This window comes from Phyllostomus discolor, chromosome 2 (assembly GCF_004126475.2).
Source record: "Phyllostomus discolor isolate MPI-MPIP mPhyDis1 chromosome 2, mPhyDis1.pri.v3, whole genome shotgun sequence".
Lineage (NCBI taxonomy): Eukaryota > Metazoa > Chordata > Mammalia > Chiroptera > Phyllostomidae > Phyllostomus > Phyllostomus discolor.
In genome coordinates, this window is record NC_040904.2 from 34,923,451 (window position 1) to 34,950,319 (window position 26,869).

The window sequence follows — 26,869 nt, forward strand, 5'->3', positions numbered from 1 at the left end:
TTCCACATCAGCAAAATGTTTCCCTTTGAGGACTTTTCTCATCTGGGGAAACAAAAAGAAGTCACTGGGGGTGAGATCAAGTGAACAGGGAGGGTGGGACATGGGGTCATGTTGTTTTCTGGTCAGCAGCTGCTGCGCACTCAGTGCGGTGTGGGCAGATGTGCTCATAAATCACCATCACGAAATGAGCAAATGTGTTGAGTGTTCAAAAAAAATTCACTGAATCCCAGTGCAGCCTCTCACAAAAATGCCAGCGGCTGCACTGATACAGATGGGTCCCTAGAACACTCACCCAGCAGGGGAAGCCTGTACTACAAGGGGCCTGCCCTTCCAAAAATAATTTGGTTTTCTGGGGGGGATTCCCCTCTCGTATGTATCTATTTTAATTAGTCATTTCCAGTTTTAACATAGATATGACTTTGTAGGGGATTTTAAGTATAAATAGGAATTGGAAATGGAATTCAGCATTAAAGCGATTAAAATGAGGTAATATACCAGAGGTATTCTTAATTTTAACTTTTCCTTTGAAAAACGTAGTTTATTGAGTGCTTAGACCTTTCCAGGGAGTGTCTCAGCACTTCACATACAGTAAGCATTTCTTTACACCCCCCTGCAAAGTGGGTGCTATTGTCTGAGACACAGACAGGCTACGACATAACTCCTGAAGTTATCCCTGCCTCCTATACCCACGCCTCTGGGGTGGAGCCCCTGAGAGCTCATTGAGGACACGTATTTGATACATGCCCTGATCATCTTCTGTCTGAAGCCCTGGTTACTTATGGTGCAGATGTAAACCACTCCCCTTCACTTTTGCTTTATCAGAATAGAGAATTTGAAGTCCTTTATTCTCTCCCACTTTGGGCTTTGAGGAAAATAGGGGAACCTCGCCACCTGGTGGCATCCCAAGGTAAGTGACAATACGGTGGCCACCTCCTGGTCTCAGGAAGAGATTAGGTGTCGCCTTCCACTTTGCTATTCAAGTTTGCCAAGGCACCTCTCAACCAGCTGAGCTGGCCTTTCCTCAGGGGTCATTGTCTTCAAAAACCCCTTACTCTGCCCAGATTTATCCTAATGAAACTGAATTAGCAGTTTTCTTCTCCATTCTTCAGGAGAGAAGGTTTCATGGGACAGAGTCCAACAATGATGAGACAGAAATCCCTAGATCTAATTTAATTTTCAAAAAGATCAGATATTCGGGACTCATGCCCTTTTGTAAGGAAGTAACAGTTGGCCGGAGAGTTGTCATCTTAAAATACACACTTCATAGCTGCCTCCTGTAGCTTCATCTCTAAAGCTGAAAAAGGAACACATAAGGATCCCTTGTTTTAAACAAATCATGAAATTAAAAGATTGCCTGTGAATTATATTTTTGAATTTCTAACCATACTGATGACATTGTTTTCTCAAGGACTTCATGGATAAATCACAGTTTCTGAGGTTTAGTTTTCTCAATTCTAGATAAGCTCTATTTGTGATTTTCAGTTGCCTATTGGTGGGTGTGTGCCCAGCTAGCTGTGTCAGCGTCCCCTGAGGAAATCACAGCACAAACACAGAGAGACGCCTCGGCCCCTCCAAAGACTCAGGGTCACTCGGTCTGTGGTGAAGCCAAGCAGCGGCGTTTCTAAATGCTCCCCCGGAGATACACCGTAGGCAGTGAGCTTAGGGAAGCACTGCGTCTCCACCACCTTTGCTGACCATAATAGAGGATGCTGGTGGTTAACGCACCAATTAGATACTGTTTTCACTTATCAGGTGGGAAAACAAGAAGAAAAACAGTAAATGTCTGCTTCTAGTGACGATATAGGGAACGGGGTATTCTCATTCCTTGCTGTTTAGAGTGTGACCTGCTGTAAAAGGTTAAGAAATTAATTCAATAGTTATTTTTAGCATCTAAAATGTTAAATTTGCCCCTTACAACCTGGAATTTTAAGATAAAAAAAACACAGTTAATTGTAGTATTATTTGTAGGTACAAACAAGTGGGAACAAACTAAGGGCAGAATATATTAGGATCTAGTCAATAAGGAGTTTTGCAGTATTTAAAAAGAATCAATTAGATCTGAATGTTTTCACCCAAAAAGGGTTTCTACACTATTAAATCAATGAGTTGCTCAAGTTTATACATACATATTCACACAAATACACACATATGTGTTTGTATGTGATATATAATATGTAATATGCGTAAGTATCATTATAATATATACATTCCCACTTATAAAAAAGTTAGTAAAGCTGGAGTATTGGTTATATATGCTTTTGTGAACTGGGACAACATCAAGTGTACTAACATTCTTATCATAAAGGTACCAAAAGGAGAAGAAAGAGAGGAAGGAATTAAAAATTTATTTGAGGAAATAGCAATGGAAAACTTTCCTAACCTGATGAAAGAAATAGACATACAAGTTCAGGAAGCACAGAGAGTCTCAAACAGAATGAATTCAAGGAGGCTCACACCAAGACACATCATATTTTAAAAACGAAAGGTTAAAGACTAAGAGAATCTTCAAAATAGCAAGAGAAAAACAGTTACCTACCAGGGAGCTCCCATAAGTTGATTTCTCAACAGAAACTTTTCAGGCCAAAAGGTATTGGCACAAAATATTCCAAGTGTTGAAAAGCAAAGACATACAACCAAAATTACTGTACCCAGCAAAGCTATCATTTAGAGTTGAAGGACAGGTGTGCACAGGAAGAACCAAACTGCATATCTAAGCCAGCTTTTGCCACTACAGGACCTGTGGGCAGGCCAGCAAAATTCCCAAGGCACCCCGAGATCAGCCTTCACCTGCCCCTGCCTGTCAGCTGCCTGGTAGGCTCAGTCACTGAAAGAGACTCTGTTGGTACTTGAGTCGCATTAAGTAGGTTCAGTGAATCATCATGGATGGGTGAGTGGTGTCCACCATACTGACACAGAGACAGCCACAAACTGTGGATCACTTTGTACCTCCAAAAAGGTTGCCCAGGGCCAGTCACAGGCCGTGTCTGACATTGGGCTGCACCAGAGTCGCTCCTAAGAGGCACCAGAACCAACACACACAGTGACCACCTTCAGACAACATGAAACCACGATCCAATTAGTTTCACAAGTGGAATATCTCACTTGGCATATCCAAAGGGAGATTTTGGCAGGTACCAGACCCTATCGAGGCAAATTATGCTTCAGGTGGTCAGCACCTGCATAGCAGCTCATAAACTGAGGTACGGGTTGATCCTCACAGTTAGCCAGCCAGAGAGGGTTGACCCCACATATGAACAGGCCAATAGAAATCAAGACTCAATTACAACAGGAAGGCCCACATCACTCACATAAGGGTCATTCCTGGAGTACCCACGTCAGGTGGTCAAGGACACTGTGCCATTGGGTCCCACAGGACACCTACTGCATAAGTCCACCCTACCAAGACTGGAAGTTATAGCAGATCTATCTAATACATAAAAACAAATACAGAGAGGCAGCCAAAATTGAGACACAAAGGAATATGTCCCAAATGAAAGAATAGGAGCAATCTCCAGAAAAGTAGCTAAATGAAATGCAGGCAATCAATTTACCAGATATAAAGTTTAAAAACATGGTTATAAAGGTGTTCAATAAACTTCGTGAGAATTTCAACAAAGAGAAAGCAAGCATTAAAAAAGGACATAGAAACCATTCGAAAGAACCAGTCAGATTAAAGAATACAATATGTGAAATGAAGAATACACTATAAGGCATTAACAGTAGGTTGGATGAAGCAGAGAATTGAATCAGCAATTTGGAAGACAAGGTAGCAAAAACACCCAATTAGAGCAGGAAAAAGACAAATGAATTTTTATAAATGAGGATAGTTTAAGGGACCTTTGGGACAACAAGAAGTGTAACAACATTTGCATCATAGAGTACCAGAAGAAGACAGAGCATGAAAATTGAGAGCATATTTGTGAAATAATGACTGAAAACTTTTCTAACCTGGTGAAGGAAAAAGACACACTAGTCCAGGAAGTATAGAGGGTCCCAAACAAGATGAACTCAAAAAGGTCCACACCAAGATATATCATAATAAAAATGGCAAAGGTTAAAGACAAAGAGAATTTTTAAAGCAGCAAGAGAAAAAAAAGTTAGTTATCTACATGAGAAGCTCCCATTATACTGTCAGCTGATTTCTCAACAGAAACCTTGCAGACCAGATGGGATTGGCATGAAATATTCAAAGTGATGAAAATCAATGAGCTACAACTATGAACTACGTTACCCAGCAAAACTGTCATTTAAAATTGAAGGATAAATAAAGAGTTTCTCAGACAAGAAAAAGCTAAAGGAGTTTGTTGCCATGAAATCAGTATTTTAAGAAATGTTGAAGAGCCTTCTTTGAAAAGAAAAAAAACAGAGGAATATTGTTAAAAGAACAAAATGGCAATAAATATGTACCTATCAACAATCATTTTAAATGTAAATGGCTTAAATGCTCCAATCAAAGGACATATGATAGCTGAATGAATAAGAAAACAAGGTGTACATATATGCTCTCTACAAGAGAACCACTTCAGAATGAAAGGTACACACAGAATAAAAGTAAAGGGATTTCATGCAAATGGAAATTAATAAAATAACTGGGGTAGCAATACTTATACTTGGCAAAATAGACTTTAAAACAAAGTCTATAGTAAGAGACAAAGATGGACATTATATAATGATAAAGAGAGCAATCCAACAAGAGGATATAATCCTTGTAAACATTTTCACACCCAGCATAGGAACACTTAAATATATAAAGCAAATCTTGATCAATATAAAGGAAGAGATTGACAGTAACACAGCCGTAGTAGAGGATTTTAACACCCCATTGACATCAATGGGTAGATCTTCCAAACAGAAAATCAACAAAAAAACAATGGCCTTAAGTGACATACTAGATCAGATGGATTTAATCGATATATTCACAGCATTCCATTCCAAAGCAGAATATACATTCTTCTCAAGTGCACATGAAAAATTTTCTAGAATACATTACATGTTAGGACACAAAACAAATCTTAATAACTTTAAGAAGATTGAAATCATATCAAACATCCTCTTTGACCACAATGGTATGAAACTAGAAATCAACCACAAGAGAAAAACTGAAAAACACACAAAGACATGGAGGCCAAAAAACATGTCACTAAACAACGAATGGATTAGCAATGAGATCAAGGAAGAAATCAAACTATACCTTGAAACAAATGAAAATGAGAACGTAACAATCCTCAATCAATGGGACACGGCAAAAGCAGTTCTAAGAAGTCCTAAGAGGGAAAATCATAGCATTACAGGCCTACCTCAAGAAACAAGAAAATTCTAAAGATAAACAATCTAACTTTACACTTAAAGGAACTTGAAAAACAAAAACACACAAAAGCCAAAGTGCATAGAAGGAAGGAAATAATAAAGTCAGAAATAAACAAAAGAGAGTCTAAGAAACAATACAGAAGATCAATGAAACTGAGAGCTGGTTCTTTGAAAAGATAAACAAGAACTGACAAAACTTTATCCAGACTCACCAAGAAAAACAGAGTGAGAACCCAAATAAATAAAATCAGATATGTAAGAGGAGAGGTAACAACTGACACACACACCAAAAAAAAAAAAACCTTGTAAGAAAATATTACACATGATACGTGAACCATCCACATTGGATAATGTGGATGAAATGGAGAGATTCCTAGAAACATATAATCTTCCAAACTAAATCAGGAAGAATCAGAAAATCTGAATACATGGATTACAACCAATGAAGTTAAAGCAGTAATCCAAAAACTTCCAATAAACCAAAATACTGGACTGGATAATTTCACAGGTGAATTTTACCCAACATTCAAAAAGGAATTAACACCTATTCTTCTCAAACTATTCCAAAATTCAAGAGGGGGGAAGATTCTCAAGCTCATTTAATGAAGCCAGTATTATCGTAATTCCAAAACCAGATACACTACTAAGAGAGAAAATGATAGGCCAATATCCCTGATGAACAGAGATGCTAAAATCATCAACAAAATATTAGCAAACCAAATCCAGCAATACATTAAATATACCATATACCTGATCAAGTGGGCTTTATTCTGGGGACGTAAGGTTGCTACAATATCCACATGTTAGTAAATGTGACAAACCACATAAACAAAATAAAAGATAAAAAGCACGTGGTCATATCAATAGATGCAGAAAGAGCATTTGATAAAACCCAGCAACATTTATGATAAAAACTCTCAGAAAAGGAGGAATAGAGGGAGCATTCTTCAGTGTAATACAAGCCTTATATGACAAACCCACTGCCAGTATCATATTCGATGGGCAAAAACTACAAGATTTTCCTTAAGATCAAGAACAAGACAGGGATGTCCACTTTTACCACTTTCATTCAACATAGTACTGGGAGTCCTAACCATAGCAATGAGACAAGAAGAACTAAAAAGGTATCCAAATTGGAAGCAAGAAGTAAAACTGTTACTATACATAGGTGACATGATACTGTATATAGAGAACCCTAAGTATTCCAAGAAAAAAAATCTAGAACTGAGAGAATTCAGTGAAGTAGCGGAATACAAAGTAAATATCCAAGAATCAGTTCTGTTTTATACACCAATAATGAACTATTGGGAAGGAAACCTAACATAGCAATCTCGTTTACAATTGCACCAAAAAAAATATGTAGGAATAAATTTAACTGAGGATGTAGAAAACCTATACATGGAAATTATAACACACTGGAGAAGAAACTGAAGAAGATACAAATAAGTGAAGCATATACCTTGTTCAGTAGTGTGGGGCTTCCAGGAGTAGGGAGGATGTGGCTAGTGGGTTTCCGGTGAGGCTTGGAGGAAGGTGGGGGGAGTGGTCCCCACCCCAGAGCCTCACAACTCAGTCTGTCCTGGATTCCACCCAGACCTTGGCAGGGCAGAGCCACCAGGAATCAGGAGAGGGGTTACAGGGAGAGTAGGGGAGTGGATCTCCTGTGAGGGGGAGGCCCAGTCAGGTTCATGGAAAAGTGGGAGAAATAGTCCCATCCCCAAAGCCACACAGCTCAGTCACTGACACCCCCTGAGTCTGCCCAGACTTCTACACCCCAGCCCAGGCAGCTGACTCCTCCACGGGGCACAAGCTCCAAGGGGCAGGCTACAGGGAGTCCAGAGCTCTTGTTTTCCCGCAGTCTGATATCTATGGAGGGGAGTGATCTGCACAATAAAGAAGGCATTTGCTATGTGGGAAAATAATTCAACTACAGGTATCCTGGCTGCTGTCGCTTCAGCTTTCTCCTCAGAGCCACAAACCCCAGCCTCTACTCACATGACTCTAGTCCACTCTGCCTTCCCTCCACCAGAGCCCAGGGTGAGTGGCTGTGAAAGAGGTTTTGTGCATAGGCCCTTTGCGAGGGTACCTGTGTCTCTAGCTGACTCTTGTCTTTCCCCAGCAGACAGAATCTCTGCTGATTTTCATAGCCGGAAAACCATGTGGGCACCTCTTCCTGGCTCTGGTGCCCTGGGCTGGGGAGGCTGACTGGGGGTTGAGATCTCATGCTTCTCAGGGGGAGCCTTTGCAGCTGAGATATCTCTCCGGAATTTCAGCTGCTGTCTATGGGACCAGGGCTAGCTACTTTTGTGTCTCCATCCTTCCTATCAGTCTCAGCGTGGCTTCTTCCATAAATCCTTTGTTATAAGACTTCAGCTACTTTTCAGTTGGTTATTTAGGTTGATTGCTCTGTACTTTACCTCTGAATCCAGATTCATCCTGGAAGGAGGTAAGTGTAACATCCCTCTAGGATCTGCCACCCTCTAGGATCTCTGGCCATCAATCCTTAATGCCACTTAGCTAGCACCTGCATCACTCCAGTCTCTGCCTCTGTTGCTACATGGGGTTCTCCCTGTGTGTCTCTATCTCTGTTCCCAGCTTTTCTTCTCTTTGGAAGAACATCAGTCACATTGTAGTAAAGGCCCGCCCTATTCCCCTGTGCCCTCATCTTATCCAATCACCTCTACAACAGCTCTATTTCCAAATGAGGTCACATTCTGGGGTACTGGGGAGTACGACTTCAACTCATCTCTTCGGAGGGCAAATTCAACCTATAACAGAAGCATTCACCATAAGGGAAAGGACTGATATGTTTTATTACACTAAATAAAAAGTGAGTAATTCTTCTCTTCTGTAAGATATGTCAGATAAGAGATAAAAGAAATTAGAAGTCCTTTTTCCTATTTTTAGTAATCTTGGTCCTATAAAACAAATGTGAGTGTTACATAAACAAAAACTACACACCTCAACATAGAACTATGTTTATTAAAAAGTAACATTTAAAAAATGTAGTACAAAAATACAGAGTAAAAATTAATTTGTTCTTAGACCACTAAGGTATTTGTCATAAAACATTTTATTCTTTTTCTTTGGGTTTTAAACTTTGGTTTAAAAGGTATCCTCTATTTGAGATTACTTTTGGAATTCTCCAGTTCTTTCTATGTCATTAGGTATTCATTCATTCATTCACTCACTCACTCACTCATTCAGCAAATCCCTTACCTTCCTGTATGTACAGCAGATATACATGTAAACAGCGCTAGATGTTTCCACTTATATTATACTGAAACAAGCTTTAAAAACCACACAAATAAGTCCATTTGTTTGTACGTAAGAATTTGATTAGTGTTATGGAAAAAATAGAGTGAGGAGGATCAGAAGTTCCAGGTGTCTCTAACATGTTGTGAATTTAAATATAAATGAGCCTTTTTGAAAAAGACCAGCTTGATCAGGGCATATTTCAATGAAAATATGAGCATATACTTAAAGAGTAGATATTATGCTATGTTTAGGGATAACATTTAGAAGAAATTAGACAAATCCTCCAACTAAATTTTTCTCCAACTACTTAGATGAAATGGTGAAATAAAATGTTTCATGTCATGATTTTGGAAGATAAAACTAACTGTTTTTCTGGAAGGGGTAAATAAATGATACAACCTTAATCAGATATGTATCAGATACCAACATTTGGCAGGGGACGAGTCTGCGTGCATCTTTATTTGGCTCTTTTCTGCTGATTTACCTTTGTCATTTCTGCGTTCCCGTTTCTCCTCCTCACGTGAAACCAAACTCCCTGGGTTTTGATTAGCTGATTAGTCATCACAGAGTCCTTTATCAAAAATACCTTCAGTGCTTTTGGCCAGCTGTGACTTTCAGTAGCACAGGCCATTCACAAACATAATTTCATGAAAAGTGATAGCATTTTGAGTGGAATTTTCTCATTTCCACCAGATTCAGATGTAGGAGACAACTCCTGCAAAGTCCCGTGCGAGGCGCACTCCCTGTGCACGCTGCGTGTGTTGACAGAAGACGGCCTTCCAAGACCATGACCTTTAGGCAGCGCTCCTGTCTCTTCCAACTTTGCAAGTGTCATCCCTCACAGCAACCTGGAAGCTATCAATATGATATACTGTTTAAGACCGTTACTTTCTTTTTATTTATTTTTTTTTAAATTTAAGACCAGGAGTACTTTTCTCAAACCCATCAGGGAAATGAACAGGTTGGTTCTGTAACAATGTGTCGTGCTGAAAAGCACAGGCCAGTAATTGTATATAAATACATACTGCTACATTCAAATGAACTGATCAGACCACAAGCCTTCAATGTTCAACACAGAATAAGTATCCCTGTACAAGCAGCATTGTTGTGACATTTTAACTGTAGCATTCTTCTCCTTCCTTACCCTCTTCTTTTGGCAGAATCCACACCAACTTCCTCATATTGTTCCAAAAGCAGCCATGTCCTCACGGGCCTCAGAAAGCTGTCCTTCCTCCATGCCCTCACCCACGTGCCAGTGGACAAAGGCACACTCGGCATACGTCAGGCCAAACTTGTGGTCCAAGCAAGCCCAGGTCTCAGCAATAGCTGAAGTGTTGCTCAGCATGTACACAGCTCGCTGTACTTTGGCCACGTCTCCACCAGGCACCACAGTGGGAAACTGGTCATTAATACAGACTTTGAAGCCAGTGGGGCACCAGTCCACAAACTGGATGCTGCACTTGGTCTTGATGGTAGCAAGGACAGCATTGGCATCATATCACCATGGTACATTCTGCCATTTGGTTGGTTGGCTCATAGCATGCATTGGTGATCTCTGCTACAGAAAGTTGTTCACAGTAGACTTCCTCAGAGGAGATGATGGGCGTGTGTGACCGGAGGAAGTGAATGTGGGGATAGGGCACCAAGCTGGGCTGGAATTTGGTCAGATGAGCTTTCAGAGCTCCATCAAATCTGCAGGAAGCAGTGGTAGAGAACACAATTTGACCTATTAACCTATTCAGGTTGGTATTGGCAGGGCATTCAATCTTGAGATTTCTATGACAGGTGTTGTAGATGGCCTCATTGTCAACCATGAATGCAAAGAGTGCTCCAGGGTGGTGTGGATGAAATTGTAGGGCTCAGCTACAGCTGTGGAAGCCTGGGGGACTGGGTAATGGAGAACCCCAGCTTGGACTTCTTGCCATAACTGAGAGAGATTTTCTATCAGCAGGGAGGGGGACCCAGAACTAGTTCCCCCAACAAGCTGTGGGAAACCAAGAAGCCTTGAAAACTGTGCACTGGCCAGTGTCTGACTTCGTTACAAGATGAGGTCGATGATCTCCTTGCCAATGGCGTAGTGCTCGCAGACATGGTTATTGGGAGCATCTCCCTTGCCTGCGGTGAGCTGCTCAAGGTGGAATATCTGGTGGTAGGTACCAGTTGGAACTTCATCAATGGCTATGGGTTCTAGGTTTACAAACACTGCCCTGGAATTATGCTTGATAGTGCCTCTCACTGACAGTATTCAAAGAGTCGTCTCCCTCCCACCTCACGACGGTCATTTGGCATCTGGTCACCAGGTCGAATGCTGTGTTCTAGGAAGTAGAGCCCTCAGCAGGCATTGCTGATCTGGACACCAGCCTGGCCAACACAGATGGAGATGCATTCATGCATGGTTGCTTTGCAGATGTTGGGGGCAGGGGGAGGGGATGGCAGGGATGAAGAGGAAAGGTTGTTGCTTCTTACAGCACAATTCTTAAGGTGATGGATGTCAGAGAACCTAAGATCACTGCTTTTTCTTCTAGAATCTTCTCAAGGGTAGATGATAAAGACAGATGTTAGTTGCTGCACATGGTTGAAAACTGAGGCTCTCCTGGATTTCTGTTAGCAAATTGGTATCAGGTAGAACCCTGGAAGGTCTTTTAGCACTTTCATTTTGGGGGGGGGGGGGCGTAATAAGATGATCACTTTTCAGAGATATTAAAAACACATGTGTTGAAGAGCTTTTCGTTGTGGCTGCCTTGCCGAGGCTGCCTTACCGAGGCTGCGCTGCTCAGGCTGGCCTGCTCAGGCTGCCCTGCTCAGGCTGCCCTGCTTTGTCAGCTGTAGTGGAATATCACCCTGAAGTGAAAGGTTACCTTGAGAGCACTGTTGTTCTTTTTCTTTGCAGATCATCTAGCCAATTAAAAAGGCCCCGAAAAAGCTGGCTTCTTGGTCCATGTCCATCAATTCTTGATTAGTGACAGATACAAAAATTTTGTCGTTTTCCTTAAGTTCAAATATTCCACCTTGATAGATGGAATAGAGTCCATATTCTGAATCTTTAGACCAACAACTATTCCTAGCACTTTTCATCAGCAGTATAGGGTCATTGTACGTTGTGAATTTGTAAATATACTGCACCATCTGTTTGTTTTTCCTTCTGTGCCCTACTGTTGAAACATCCTCAGGTTCCTGAAAGCGGAAGTATGTTTGGGAATAAATATAATAAAACCCTGTTTGATCGATAATTAGCTCTCCATTCCTCATGTGCATATTATTCAAAAATGAATGTCCTTTTCTTGATGCTTCCCAGGAGGTTATTTTATGGCCGAAAACATTTTCATTCTTGGAGTCTGGATGAAGGTTAGAGAGTAAAAAAGTTAACAAAAGGCAGTTTGTAGCAAAGCAAGGCATGTGTAAGGACTGTTGCTAGACTATTTTTTGGTTGGTATTGCAAAGGATTTCAGTCAAATATACAACTTCTTGCTCCTTTAATCTTACAAGGATTTAAAATTCTGGTCATATAGAAATCTGAAGGCCTCTGTATTATTGTGACCTGTTGGGAGAATACCTTATTTTTCTGTACCTTGTTCTCTACTTACACCACATCTACCGCACTTATCTCTGAGTGGTAGTGCAGATACCGTTCACTCAGGTACTCCTGGGCAGAACTTCCGTCCTGGACCCCTGCCTCCCTTCCTGTGCTGTGAGCTCAAATGGAGAGGATATAAAGAAACCAAAAGAAACATATCTACTTCCTTAAGCTTAAAGCTCAGAACTTCTTGCTATTTCTTTGGATCTCTATGGATTCCCTCCTTGGTCTTTCTCAGGAGCCAAAGGCAGCGTCCAAGCGGAAGGCATCTCTAGTCCACAATAAGACAGAGCACAAGGTTCGGCAAAGATATCATTTAAAGATCTTGAGATCCTTGGATCTTTAAGTCCTAGCAACTGGATAAAAAAGGGCCCTACAAAATATGATATTCCTTTAAACTCTGGGCTCATCTCCATGACAGAAACAAAATTTAGTTTTTCAAGAGTTTAAAATAACTATCGTATTTGTTGATAAGTAGTGAACAGTAACATCACAATAATGATCTCACACATAAGCAGAACTGTTAATTATTTATAAAACACGAGTTCAGGAATATCAGGAAGGCAAATGCCTAGAAACATTCAAAACAACAACCCTCCCAAAACACCCCATTAACTGATGCCTGAAATTTCTTTAACTTAGGACAAAACCTTTCACAATATCAAAAGTGACTATTTAGTGAGTACTTAAAATACACCAGGCATTTTGCATGTGTTAATCTTTACTGTTTTCTGTGTTAAAGATGATCTCTATTTCGTTTAAGACACTGAAGCTTGATTAGGTTAAGTAATTCGCTCAAAACACATGTCTAGGTAAGGAGGAGCAGGGGTCCCAGTGGGGGTGTGCAGACTGCGAGACGCATGTGCTCCACTGCAGCACTCGACGGACACCGGCTCTGCAGTTAGATGGCAGGTGTAACATGTTTGGCTCAACTCTATGACACTGACGTTTCTGTAAGTAAAAACGAGTCAAGTATCGGCAACTGCTCACAGTGCAACCCAAACAAATGTCACAAGGAGTGCTCCGTGACTAATGACTGATTTAGAACTTTGAAGAGGGAGGTTTGATAACAATGAGAATGAGAAATTACTTTAAAGAAGAAGGAAAAAGCAAAAATGGAGACATGGAAAATTCAAAGGCCAAGTTTTCCCACTTTGTAATTTTTTGGAGATCAGTTATATCAGGGCAGTAATGGAGCCATTTGTCTTGTAATTTTGCTTCTGACAAGAGTCAGTCTAAGACCTGATTACGGCTGCGCATTTTGTAGACAGCTATATACCCATTTCAGGTACAAGTGAAAAGAATAAATTCTTTGGAACCAATGAGTTCATTGCCTCTCTTTAAACCATAAGTTAGTTGTTTCTCTTACTTGGCACTGGGGGTGTGGTTCTTCTCTGTTTGCCCCCTGTTATGTGAGCCGCTACTCTCTGAAGTTCTCTTCTTCTTATTAGCGAAGGACCATCCTGTTGACTTTCTGAAAGAGAAATGACAAAGAATCATCAGCATGTGTCCGACTGCCTCTCAAATATCACATCGATGTCTACAGCTATCGCCAATCACACATCGCGAGCACTTGGGGCTTCTCACGTTGATTACATGATTTCATAAAAATCAGCCTACATTTGTGTATGATGATCAGTCTACTTCCATTTATATTTAATTTGAAAAGTACTTTTGATGAGAAGAATAAGCAGTACTTCGGGTTATAATTTATCAGCGTCTCAGAAGTAATTACAGTGAATATGACAAAGTGAAGATTATGGCCCTCTTCCAAAAGTACCCAAACAAACAGACTAAAATCTGTGGACCTGCAATAATCTTGCTGAGTCATTAAAGTGCACAAATAGCCCTGGCTGGTGTGGCTCAGTTGGTCGGAGCATCGTCCCACAAAGCAGATGGATGCCAGTTCGATTCCTGGTCAGGGCACATGCCTGGGTTTGGGGTTCCATCCCTGGGTGGGGGGTGCATAAGAGAGGCAACAACTGATGCTTCTTTCTCACATCAATGTTTCTCTCCCTCTCGTTCTCACTCCCTCCCCCCCTCTCAAAAAATAAATTGATAAAGTACACACATAACCAGGTATTGGCAAATTTCTATATTGAGTTTCTATATATAGAATCAGAATGATACCAACTTCATAGCCTCTATTTTTTCCTCTTTGCCAGCTACTAGAATTCTAAAGGAGTAGCAGTGATAACAATTGTCCGTATGTGCTACAAGCTTGTATCCATAAGTCATTCCCCCCCAGCTTCCAAAAGGAATGTGAACTGACATGCTGTTCACAGTAATCAGTACATGAGCATATTAATTGCTGGTTCACTAGATCGTAACAAACAAATACCTTATTGACCACCATTGAAGTACTTTGGAGCAGCCTTAAAAAATACAGATTCAACGAAGTACTCTTTCAAAAAATCTGCTCAAACTTCCCAAATGTGTTTACATTTGGTTTTTCAAGTAAATTACACTCTTTTATCAAGCAAATATTGCCAGGAATAAGACACCACACTCCATCCTACATGGGGCAGCAAAGATTAACCACTTATTACACTGACTAAGCCCTCAAGGGACTTAAACAGTCTTTTAGGGAAGATACAAACTAAAAAGTGAAATCTTCTATGGGAATTAAAGGGGGATATCTCTTTGAGAGGAAGTAAACATCCCTATTTATTGGAAAGCTGAGGTGAGGGGACAATTTGTGCTAAAACCTTTTTATTCCCTTACTCCAGCAAACCAAAGTGCCCATCACATCTAATACAGGCACTCTTCCAGGGACAGGACAAAAGAATTATAAACAAGTGCAAGAAAGTGCTTGAGGTGCAAGGATAATGATCTTCACAGGGTGAGGATGAGCAGCCTCTGGGCCAACCCCAACCAGGACAGAGAAAAGGCCAAGGCAAGATGCACAAAGCATTCTCGGAACTGAGGCAGGAGAGGAGTTCAGTTTCAGGTTTGAATGGTGAGCCAAAGTATAAAGGATTTGAGTGCTAGGCTGAGAGATTGGGGTTTTAGAGGGTGTGGGAAGACTCTGAAAGGTTTTGATCAGGGAAGCAAAGAGGTATGTCTTGTGCTTTCGGTTTAGGTTTAGGAATAAGATTTGACGGGTAGAAGGTGAGAGGGCTGGAGAATGGCAAGTTACCAGACTATGGCTGCGGAGCTGAGAGCAAGAGGCCTTAGCCTTGGCCAGTAGTGGAAGGAAGGGACTAAGAGGAGGTGATAAAATTCCATAGGGGAAAAAGGAATGGGAAATGAGAATCTCCTCTCGTTTCTTCTAATTTTGTATTAATTGTTACTTATTCAGGATGGCTGGACACATAGATGGTGCTGAAGACCAAACATGGCATGAGGATGCATAGTCAGTTACATATTATTCTCAAGGTGCTCAACTTTCCGGGTTGGTTACTTCATAACCTCCAGTGTTAAATAATTCATAATGTCCTGCCTGCCCCTAGACCTTAGCACTTTGTTTTTAAGTGTTCAATGACAAAATCCAATTATAAATATCTTGTGTTAGAAGTCACTGCAAGGATATGGGAAAGCCAAGATTTGAAAGCAAATTCTTTTTTTGTTTTGTTTTGATTTTTTAGAATCAGTGGTTGATAGTTGTGAGTTTGTTGTCATTTTAATGTTCATAGTTTTAACTAAAAGATATAAAAATGAAAGGAAATGAACAAAGGAAGTGTAAAGAAATAAAGTATAGAGGAACTTTGATGGGCAGGGAAGACCTGACAATTAGGTGATGAGGAAGGAGGATTAGAAGGTGCCAGTTTTGTAAAAAGCTGGAAATGAAAGAAGCCAGATGGAGGCCCGAAGAAGCCAGCCTGGGCAACAGCAGTGTTGGAGGTGTGGGTCTCGAACAGGAAGGTGGCTGTGGCATGGGGACCACAGGATGAGAGCTGTGGGTGTGTAGGTGGATTGTTGGGAAAGAGATGAGGGAGCAAGGGGTTGCTGCATAAAGAAAGGCATAGACCTGTGGTGGTGAGAAACAGAGAAGATGGATAATTTGGGGGCCCTTATTTATCTTACTTCCAGCCATGTTCTTGAAAGCATTGAGATGGCTTGTGTATGATACACTAGAAGGTAAAAAAGAATGATTGAAGAAGTTGAGGTGAAAGGAAAATCCATGTCGGAAAAATAAGATTCAGCTGAAATAAAGTTCTGGCCATAAGTGGGCCGCAGATTTGGTTCTGAGCTTTCCAGCTACCAGTGTGAAAAAGGAAATAGAATCAAGTAGCTTGAAACACCGAGCAGCAGGTCAGAGGCAGGACGTGTGGATGGGGGCAGAGTGAAAAAGGGTGGAGGGTCATTCACCCTGCCAGGAAGTTGACAGTAGAAAGTTAAAATAACGACAATAAAAAAAATACTACCTGGAGCTGTAGAAATGGTTTCCTCATAGGTTCTCAAAACCATCTGCAAATAGTATTGAATAAAGGTTGTTAATTTCCCTAAACGTTTTAAACTGACCATAGCATGTCTATGGCCCCTTTTCCTAATGTCTGACAGATTCCTGTGTAAGGTATGCACCTAGGAAGATTCAAGTTGTTGGAGCACAGACTGTGAGTGGGGCGGGTGTGAGCTGGGGTGAGCACCAAGGCAGCCATCCTCACACGCTGACCAGGAAGGGCCCTCTGTCTGGGAAAGCTCTGTTTCTGACGCCTTTGAAAGTCCACACCTGGAGCAGCAGGGGAGTAAGGAGCCATCTGCTGAGTTAGGTCAGCCTAATCCTTGCCAGACCCCCTCCTGTGGCAGACATGTCACCTCAAGGTCTTTGTGTGGGGAGTGTGTGCTCGCACGCATGTGTGTGCATGAATGATTTGTGTCATAGAGCCCAGGGGCTTTACATGATTGGACTGACCCAAACCTCATGACATAAGGCACACCTCCTCTCTCCTGAGGCCGAGGTATACACAGCTCAAGGTGAGGTGTGACCTGGCCGAACCTGTCATTCTCTCCCTTCTGAGGTTGTGGCTGAGGCATTCTTAAAGATATTTTACCAAGTTCCCGTACCTTTACTAAAAATCTAGTATTACCCTCTTTGTACTAACCGGTGGGAAAACCCAGTAAAAAAGAGTAAAAACTGAGACTTTCTGTTAATTAAACATATCCTCTCTTGGCTCATCCACAGCTTCTAAATTCCCCTCCATTCCACTCTGTCACCCCCTGGGGACTTTGTTCATCAGGGCCCTCCCTTCCTATCACTGCTGTGAATTTTGCAACTACCCGAAACCCCCCTCCTCTGCACTCCCATCTCCAATCAGAAGCTCTCTGCTTCCCCATCTGTGTCACACTCTGACTCCAGACAGTGGGGGACTACCAGTCCAATGGGCGTTGGTGTGTGAGAAGGGAAAGCGAGAGGTGGCCTCAGCATATTCTCTCTCTCTCTCTCTGTTTCTCTCTCATTTCAGAACAGAAAGGAAGGGAAAAGGAGGAGCAGCAGAGAGGAGAGAAGGGTAATTCCCACAGTGTGGGAGGCAGCATATAATAAGAATTACAGCATGGTCAGATGGCTTAGATTCACATCTGTCAATTACTAACTTGGGAAACTTCTCAAGCTACTTAACTGATATAAACATTAACTTTTTCATCTATTTTTCAAAAAGAAGAAGAGGAAGATAATGATTTCCTCCTCACGGAGCTTTGTGAAAATTAAAGGAGATAGCATATGTAACGGTTATAGGATGTTTACTGGAAATAGCCTGTTTAGTTAATGGTGCCTGGAAAAAAAAGGGGAAGTCCTTTGCCCCTAACTCTTACCCACCCCTCTGGGCCCTCTTCCAGCTTCTCTATTCTAGTCAATGGCAGGATGTGAGAATGGGAGGGAGAGGGAGAATGGCAGGAAAGTGATACGTAAATCCATCCCCACCACCCTTATCTCCCCACTCCCAGCTCCAGCATCTAGTTCCCCCTTCCCGCCTCAGTCCCCAAAGCTGTGGCTTTGCCACCCCCTTAGCCCCAGGGTCTGTGGAGTCCCATTTCTAGGTTCCTCAGGGCCCTTCCCAGCCCTGGGCCTTGTCACTTGGGGTGATGAAGTCACAGCTGCTTCAGCACAGCGTGTGCGCAGTGGGCCACACTTCCAGGGCGGCCACACAGCACAGGTATTTCCAGGACTCCCAGGTAGAGGTCTAACTTCATTGCCTGCAGAAATAGCATCCTAGCTGACATCTGGGCTGTATGGTGAGGACTGTTTCGGTGTGTGAGTCGGATCCCGAAGCACCAGTGAAACACTGGTGCTATGGAAAGCCATACTGAGAACCGAACAATGGACTCGCAATCATGTCATTAAAACACATCCTCCTCCTGTTCCAGAAATGTCCTGGTATTTTTTAAAAATCAGTCATGGGACTTTCTACTTTACAGAGTATTTTCATATCTGTGTTCTCATGTGACTTTTCTGAGTAGGCAGAAGGTGAGTATTACTAAATACCATCTTGTAAAGAAGGAAGAGCTCTAGAGAAGAAACTTAATTTCACATGTCACGTTGCTGAAAGAATTATTATGTAATCGTATTTAGTGAAATAAACTGTTAACTAACATAATGTTTCTGCTAGAGATCTCATTTAAGCAACTTCCATAAGCAGACAATACTCTACTTTGTCATTTAATAACTGTAAATTAGATGTCATCACCTTCAGTTTTTCTGTATCTCTTCCTTCCCTCTTCCTTTCCTCTTTCTTCGTCTCTATATGCATAAAAGTAAATATATATTTTCAGAGATCAACATCTGGGAAAAATATAGAACACCATTATTTGGCCTCTTTTGTCTTCTGAATAGAAGAAAATCACACACATCCTTCATTGTTGTGTGACCTTGAACATACAGCTCTGCCTGTGCCTCCGTTTCCACAATGTCAGGTACAAAGGTTAGACTAGATGGGGAGGCTGTTTAGAGTAGAGGCATGAACTCTAGACCAGGGGTCGAATAGGGCCCGCTGTCTGGTGCTGTTCCACCTTTTTCTAGTTCTCTGAATTTAGGGGAAAATCCCTTAAACACTCTGGACCTCAGTTTCTCCTGTAGCAAAATGAGGAGTCTAGACATGATAATCTTAAATATTCCTTCTCCTCCGACCTTCTGTGCCAGCTGGTGAAGTTACCTGATAGTTCACCTACCTTTCTCACTAACTGCCGTAGTTGCCACCTTATATGCCAGCAGGGGTTGTTTATGCTGTCATCATCATAGGGGTCCCAGGAACCATCATCTTCCTTTAATAAGCAAGCAATGCCACTTTTGGACAACTTCTCCTGCACCTAGGGCGAGATGGAACATCACACAAACCTCACTCACGAGTGCTCTTTGTATTTGCCCATTTAGAAGTTAAAGCTATAGACACTGATGAAACATTCAGGGTCACCTTGGCACCTTGGATACACTGATAGATTAAAATTAAAGTAGGCACACTGTTCTTTGCCCTTTAAATAAAAGTAAGCAGTTGGATGTGGTGGACATGGCACAAGCGTGGGCCAGGCACTCTGAGTCACAAGGTCCTTGACGGCCCCTGCCATTAATCAGCGGTGTGTCCCCCAGCAAAAAGCTGCTTGTCTTCTGTGTCTGTTCTTCATCTGAGTTTTGAGCTGGTTCACTGTGGCGATCGTTGAGGTCGCTTCAAGCTCTAGCAGAGTGTGGATCCCATTGTAAGGCTGGAAACTCACCTAAGTACCAAGTAGGCAGCGAAGTCTGTTAAAATGTAAGGATTCTAAATGAAAAATTAGCCAAACAGCCTGGGGAGCGGGTAGTGTTCTGTTACTTGATCTGAACTTTGGCCCTCCGAGTAGACTAGTTGTTGTGATTTCTACTTCTCTTGGGTGGCAGTGTCTGGATCACGTTGCCACTGAAAATCTGAATACTGCCTCATTAAATATCCACACTAACTAGGGATTTATTTACCTGCAGAGATCTGAAACACCATTTGAAGTTTTGCTACCTCATCCTGCTTGAGAATAAACATTTATAATGGCCAGATCATTGTTGTCAACAAAGTCCTTGCTTAATGTCAAACACACATGCCCCCTATATGCACACAGACACACACAGACACACACACATGCATGCATGCGTGCGAGCGCATACTTCCCTAACCAACCGGAGCACTTCAGCCTGATTACTGGTTAATCTTACAAATTAAAACAAGAAGTCACTCAAGATCAGAATTTTGTTTCTATTCTAACCATTGAAATTAAGGAGATGTTATTTCCTCCTACAAAACTACTTGACTGACCTTCCCATGGAAAGATGATATCATTCCAAACCAAAACAACTGCTTGCAAGAGGTCCTAGCCAGAGCCCTGTGGTTCTGTGCTCAGCCAAGTACCCTGTGGACATTTGATCGAGGTCACTCAAGTGCAAAAATATGCACCTGAGTTCATTCCTTTCACACACTCCAGATAGGACATTCATTTACTTTTAAATGTTTGTTTTCTTCCTTCCTTTATTTAATGACCAGAGTACAGCATTCTCCCGGTCAATGCAGTGGAGGCGACAGCTGGGGCCACCTGCAATGGAGTTAGAGAGGGTTTCTTTGCCCCTGCCCACCCAGACCCTTCTATTTTAGGCATCTATGGACATCTGCAATTGATGTAGGAAGTGAAAAGCCTTTCTAAAAGAAAGGCTTTAGAAATATGAGAACTTGCCTAGCCGGGTGGGGGTGGGGTGGGGGGAGGACCAGGGAGGAAATTCAGGCTCAGGGTGGTTGCATAAGAAGGACTGGCTCTGTCCCAGCCCATTCAGTGGGAGTGTAGCTTGGCCAGGCACTGGTCTGAGGAAATGAAACAAACAGGCTTGCAAGCTTCTGTAACTCAGAGTAGGAAGGATGTTGTGGCACAGAAAGGAAAGAGAGCAACTGCTTCACAGCAGGGGGAAGCTGTCAAGCTGGGAGGCTAGGGGCAGGGGCAGGAAAAGGCTGAGCCGGAGCCGCTCAGGGTCAGGATAAACTGTTACTGTGAAAGGAAGTGGAGTTCCAGAGGGTGGGTTTGGAGCAGGGGCCAGAAGCAGGGGTCAATTGCTGTTTAGTGACTCTGGATATCCTCTGGGAATTTTTCAGAAATCTTCAGGACCTTGAAAATTGAGTATGTCCTTGGTTTAGATAGGAGGGAGGTTGACAAGCTGATGTGACACTATTGCTACCTCACATTCAGTGAAGCCTAGAAACATTGAGGATACACAGGCAACCTAGAAAATAGACATAGTTAAAAAACACTTTTCTAAAAGCAAAACAAACAAGCAAATCCCTGCTAAAATAGCCTAATCCCTCTTCCTAGTTAAATTTCAGATGATCTCTCTTGTGTACAGGGCTGCGATCTGACTGTGCGGGGGCAATTTTGTGTATTGTTGTTTTCTCTTAAGACTATTCAAAAAGTCATGTTCCTTAAATCTGTATGAAAATCATATATGGGTAGTATAGATATTTTTATGACATTCACTGCAGGAAATGTAAAAAATACAGATAAATAAAAAGGAAAAACATCTTACCATAATCCTACCATCTAGTAATCACAATTATCACTATTTTGGTGGTTCTTCTAGACATTTTTATGCATAAATATTGATTTCTGAATAACAGAAATTCAGAAAGAAAACCCCAACCATACTCCCCATCCCCACGTGTTCCTTGCATTGTCACTTTTGGTAATTTCTTCTATAGCCCTCACCCAAAACTGTTAACTAGACAGATGGGGAAGAAGAAGAGTTCTGGGTTATTTCAAAAATGAGCAATGATTACTAATGTGCTGTATCTTTCTCACCTCTTCCTTTGCACCTCAAAGTATGGTTATTGCTGTACCTCCCAGCCTGGGGCTTTTCTCTCACTAGCCACTCCTGCACGTGTTGGGGCCAGGAGGGTGTATGTGCTACTTTCTTTGCACGCTTCAGGAAGGACACAGTTTTTGCACTGGGTGCCTGCTTTTCTGTCCCAGAGCCCCTGGCTCTGTGAAGTGGATTTCTACAACTGCCATTGGTGCCATTGGCTAGGCCAGGTCCACTCAGTTTTTGGCAGGGCTTGATGTCAGAAGGGTGGACTCCTTGGCCAGCTGGCTCAGAGACTTTGAAGTGGCAGGATGACCCTCTCTGCTGCCCAGGCATTAGTCTCTGACAATCATTTTCTGTAAACCACAAATAGCATAAAGGATCATTTATGGAGATTGGTGGAGAGGGTCCCCTTCTCTTTTCCCTCCCTATCCATGATGCCACAGTGATAGGCAGTCCCATTGTCCTAAAACTTTTTCAGAGAGACAGAAACTTTGAAGGTGGAGTCCATATTTATTGCTCATGCTTGCTGGTCTACCATTGTGTCTGTGAAGGTCCAATCCCATGTTATTCAGGCCTCCTTGACTCCCATTCCTTATAATCCTGCAAATTTTCACGAGCTAAAACCTACACTATGAACTTTAGAAAATTGCCACACGTTGAATATGCTTTTCCAAACTCTACACAGACACCCAAGGAGGTTCAGATTCATTTTCCTTTGCAAAGTTTACTCAAGGAGAGGGTATTGACTTCATGAGACTGCTCCCTACTAATTACAATGGCTACTGTTTATTGGGCACTTATTTAAGACCTGGGTTCAAAAGAGGGCTTTACTTTTTGTAAATTACTTTGTAGTTTTGGGCAAATCATGTCCCTAAGGGAAGTTTATCTGTAAACTTCCTTATCTGTTTATCTATAAAATGAGGTCATTATGTTTACTTTATATGATTGTTATAAGGGTGAAGTAGGGAAATACTTTGCAAGGCTTCGATCTAGAACATAATACTTGCTTAGTATCTGTCAATTCTCCTCCCTTTCTGGCACTGTCAATGAACTTTTCTGCATGTCTGTATGTATGTATACATATGCATTATGCAATCAAGAAAAACGTACAAGTAAAGAGATGTTAAGCTTTATTTGAAATTTCCATTTTTATAGTTGAATTAAAAAAATCTTGATCCTGTATAGAAAATTGCATGAGTCAGCTTGATCACGAACCAGTTAATTTAGTTTTAAAATTAGACCAACTTGCAATGCAAGCAAGTTGAGGGACCCAAGTGTGTACAGAGAGACAGGTTCACCCTGTTCATGCTGTAAAACTAACAAAGGCTAGATATGCTGGCTCCCAACAGATAAACACGGCAATACCCCAGCCTCTTACACAAACTTGGAACTGAAGACACAGTGATAGTTACATTTTTTTCTTACAAATATACAGGCTGTTCTGAATGTGCCTTCTGATAAAACTGACTTTACTGGTCATCTCGTGGCAGCCATCATTTTCATAATTAACTAGAAATCAAACAAGATTCTACCTCATTCACTTCCAATCCATTGAAATAACCAAATTTATATCCCCAGTGTATACTAACTGCACTTCCTTAACAGATAAACCCACTGTGGTTTCTGTGCAATTTATATTTTTCTGAGACCTTTAGTCTTGCATTTTCTAGCCAACTGGCAGATTTGATGTTGCCTTATCATAATATAGCAGGGCACCGTGTGCATTCCAGGTGCAAATATGATAACCCTGAGGACGCCCTGCTGCAGAGGGATGAGCCTAGGTGGCCGAAGGCTTGGGTCCAGCTCTGCTTCCAAAGCCCTGCCTGAGTTTCAATAAGTGCTTTCTCTAGGGGTGTCTAGTGTCCTCATCTATTAAATGAGGGGTGTTCAAAGTTCCTCCCAGCTTACAGTTCTTGATAGATTAGTCAAAATATATATGAGAAGCCAAGAGGTTGAGCTGGTTTACTTTCAACAATTTTGCATTCATAGTTTCCAAAGCTTTATATAGTTAACAAATACACAAATTAAAATGGCACTGTTTTTTTTTTTCTCCTTCAGGTGTACGTGGATTCATACCTGGACATTTGATAGGCATAGAATAGTAGTTTTATTTTCAATTATTTTATGATGAACAATAAAATGTGAGTTCACCTGATAGCCACTATGTTACAGACTTTGCCCATTGCAGGCCTGCGGCCAGGGAGGAAAGGCAGAATGCTAGCCCTTTATATTCTCACGAAGGTCAACACACAAACACCACAGACCTAAAACCAAAAAGTATTTCAAAGGTCTGATCTGTCTCCACTCCATGTCTTGGAGGCAAAAAAGAGAAACCAAGGCTTGGTTCTGACTTCAATTTAATGTGTATTATTCTACCTCCTAACTTTTGGAAGCCTGACTTGCCTGTGTGAAGCCTTTTCATACTAATTTAAGATATTTCAAAGAAAGGTGTGAAGAAGAATCCAGCTCTGAAGCCAGAGGATAAGCAAACAGTCCATAAAGAGAGCATTTCTGTTTGTGCAGAGCCCAAGTCTAGTTTGCCTGCAGATCTTTGGAATTAGCCACACCTAAGACAATACCATTATTGTTTGTGTTTTGGAACCTGCCCTCGGGTGGAACTCTGACTCTACCCTGCTCCTTGTGTACTAGGGATATCACCACATTTACAAAGGTCAGTTATTATTCAACAAATATCTAATCAACACTCCTGTGAGGGAGCTACGTGCTAGCCCCAGGGGTGGGTGGGTGAGCAAAAGCAGACGTGTCCTGCTCTGAGGCAGCTACTTTGACCCCCAAGAATTAGAGTCAAGATCTAGAAAACATTTAGCAAGAAAGCACGCAGTGAATGATAGCAACTGCTAATACAAAATACATATACAACTGAAGACAAAAAAACACCTCAGGAATTTTGCTGCCTACGTCTGTTAGGAACTGGTAGGGCGAGTTGTACAACTGCACATTTTCACACAGTGCCTTACAAGGTTCTCAGTAACTATTAATGCACGTTAATACATACTAGTAGTTAGGGTCCACGGGCTGAGGGAAAGAACATTTTCTACACTATAAAGTTTTCGAAGAGGAGCAAGTCAAGGCAAAGGAGAGGCAGTTAACCCAAGAGGGCTGACAGCATCTGTCCACCCATGTACATTGTACTGACCTGTTTCAGCTCATTGGTGAAGTAGATGTAAGTCACAGCCACAGAGACAGACTGCAGAAGCACTATGAAGATCACGATCAACAAGCAGTTCAGTCCTGGACTGGAGTTCCCTGAGGTCTGCAATGCAGCCATGGCTTGCCTGTGTGAGACTGCTGCAGCGTCTGGCAGGCAGTTGCTGAGGAAGAAAAACAAATGGGCGGGGGGTGGAGCTCAGCTGCATGGTAATGAGAAACCGAAAAAACCTTTCTGTTACAGTTCATGATTTTATATTTGCCAAAGGCTTTGAAAGTAAAGAAGCTGGAATCAAACTGTTCTTTTCTGTGTCATACAGGGCTTGTCAGTTCCTGCACATGTGCATTTGCCCAACTGCAGCACCCCTAGATTCTCACGCTGCTTCTCCAAATACCACAAACACTGAACAGCTCCTCAGTTTGGAGCTCCTGTGTCACAACTGGCTTTACGAACAGGATATTCTGGAAAATGACCCTGTTGAGTAGAATGCTTGTAATGACATGCTGGGTGAGGGAAGCCAGGGGTATTCCTGGAAATAGTGGGGGGTAATCCTGTTGTGGTGCACCAGTACTGGGGGCATGTCCCCAGCACTCCTGTGGGTCTTGCAGAGGACCTGTGTGTGGGGAAAGAAGCAGCTAAAGCAAATATACAGGAGTTAGTGGGTGAGTTTATGTTAGCGAGAAAAATAAGGAGATAAGATTCCAAGGCTAGTCCTAAATCCCTTCTTGAAATTTTGCCTTCATTTTAGATTTAGTTTTTGTTTCTGCTTTGGAAAGGAGGGGCTTACATTGCATTTTATTATTTATTATTTTTTAAATTATATTTTATTGGTTATGCTATTACACTTGTCCCACTTTTTTCTCCCCTTTGTTCCCCTCTACCCTGTACCCCCTTCCACCAGCATTCCACTCCCCCCCTCTTAGTTCATCTCTATGGGTCATACATATAAGTTCTTTACTTCTCCATTTCCAATACTGTTTCTAACCTCCCTCTATCTATTTTGTGCCTACCAAATACGCTCCTTATTCTCCTGTACTTCCCCACCATGTTCCCCCTGCCCCCTCCCCACTGAAAGCCCTCCCTGTGATCTCCATTTCTGTGAATCTGTTCCTCTTCTGGTTGTTTGCTTAGTTCATTTTTGTTTTTGGTTTTGTTTTTAGTTTTGGTTGTTGATAGTTGTGAGTTTCTTGTCATTTAACTGGTCATATTTCTTATCTTCTTTTCTTAGATAAGTCCCTTAACATTTCATAAAATAAGGGTGTGGTTATGATAAACTCCTTTAACTTTACCCTATCTGGGAAGCACTTTATCTGTCCTTCCATTCTAAATGATATCTTTGCTGGATAGAATATTCTTGGATGTAGGTCCTTTCCTTTCATGATTTTGAATACTTCTTTCCAGCCCCTTCTTGCTTGCAACGTTTCTTTGTAGAAATCAGCTGCTAGTCTTATGGGAACTCCTTTGTAGGTAACTGGCTCCTTTTCTTTTGCTGCTTTGAAGATTCTCTCCTTATCTTTAATCTTGGGTAACTTGATTATGATGTGCCTTGGTGTATGCTTCCTTGGGTCCAACTTCTTTGGGACTCTCTGGGCTTCTTGGACTTCCTGAAAGTCTATTTCCTTCTCCAGATTGGGGAAGTTCTCCTTCATTATGTTCTCAAATAAGTTTCCAGTTTCTTGCTCTTCTTCTTCTTCTTCTGGCACCCTTACGATTTGGATGTTGGAATGTTTAAAGTTGTCCCAGAGGTTCCTAAGCCTCTCCTCATTTTTTTAAAATTCTTGTTTCCTCATTCTGTTCTGGTTAAATGTTTACTTCTTCCCTC

The 26,869-nt window shown here is 41.7% G+C and overlaps 1 protein-coding gene and 1 pseudogene across 1 annotated transcript; both read right to left on the reverse strand.

Moving 5' to 3' along the window:
- Window positions 1–9,469: 9,469 nt before the first annotated feature.
- LOC114515143 lies at window positions 9,470–11,103 on the reverse strand (annotated as a pseudogene).
- Window positions 11,104–11,237: 134 nt separating this feature from the next.
- On the reverse strand, window positions 11,238–25,213 carry TNFSF10 (TNF superfamily member 10). Its single transcript, XM_036017705.1, has 6 exons — window positions 25,036–25,213; window positions 19,247–19,384; window positions 16,507–16,549; window positions 13,509–13,613; window positions 11,362–11,900; window positions 11,238–11,305 (listed from the first exon to the last, which is right to left on the reverse strand). The coding sequence occupies exons 1-5, from the start codon at window positions 25,165–25,167 to the stop codon at window positions 11,461–11,463; spliced, it is 858 nt and encodes a 285-aa protein (XP_035873598.1). The 5' UTR covers window positions 25,168–25,213; the 3' UTR covers window positions 11,238–11,305; window positions 11,362–11,460.
- Between the last annotated feature and the right edge of the window lie 1,656 nt (window positions 25,214–26,869).

Coding starts and splice junctions, on each gene's coding strand:
- TNFSF10 (XM_036017705.1), bottom strand. CDS start 25,167: ATGGCTGCATTGCAGACCTCAGGGAACTCCAGTCCAGGACTGAACTGC. Junction 16,550..19,246: donor TACGGCAGTTAGTGAGAAAG/GTAGGTGAACTA, acceptor TACTATTTGCAG/ATGGTTTTGAGAACCTATGA. Junction 13,614..16,506: donor AACCATTTCTACAGCTCCAG/GTAGTATTTTTT, acceptor TTTCTCTTTCAG/AAAGTCAACAGGATGGTCCT.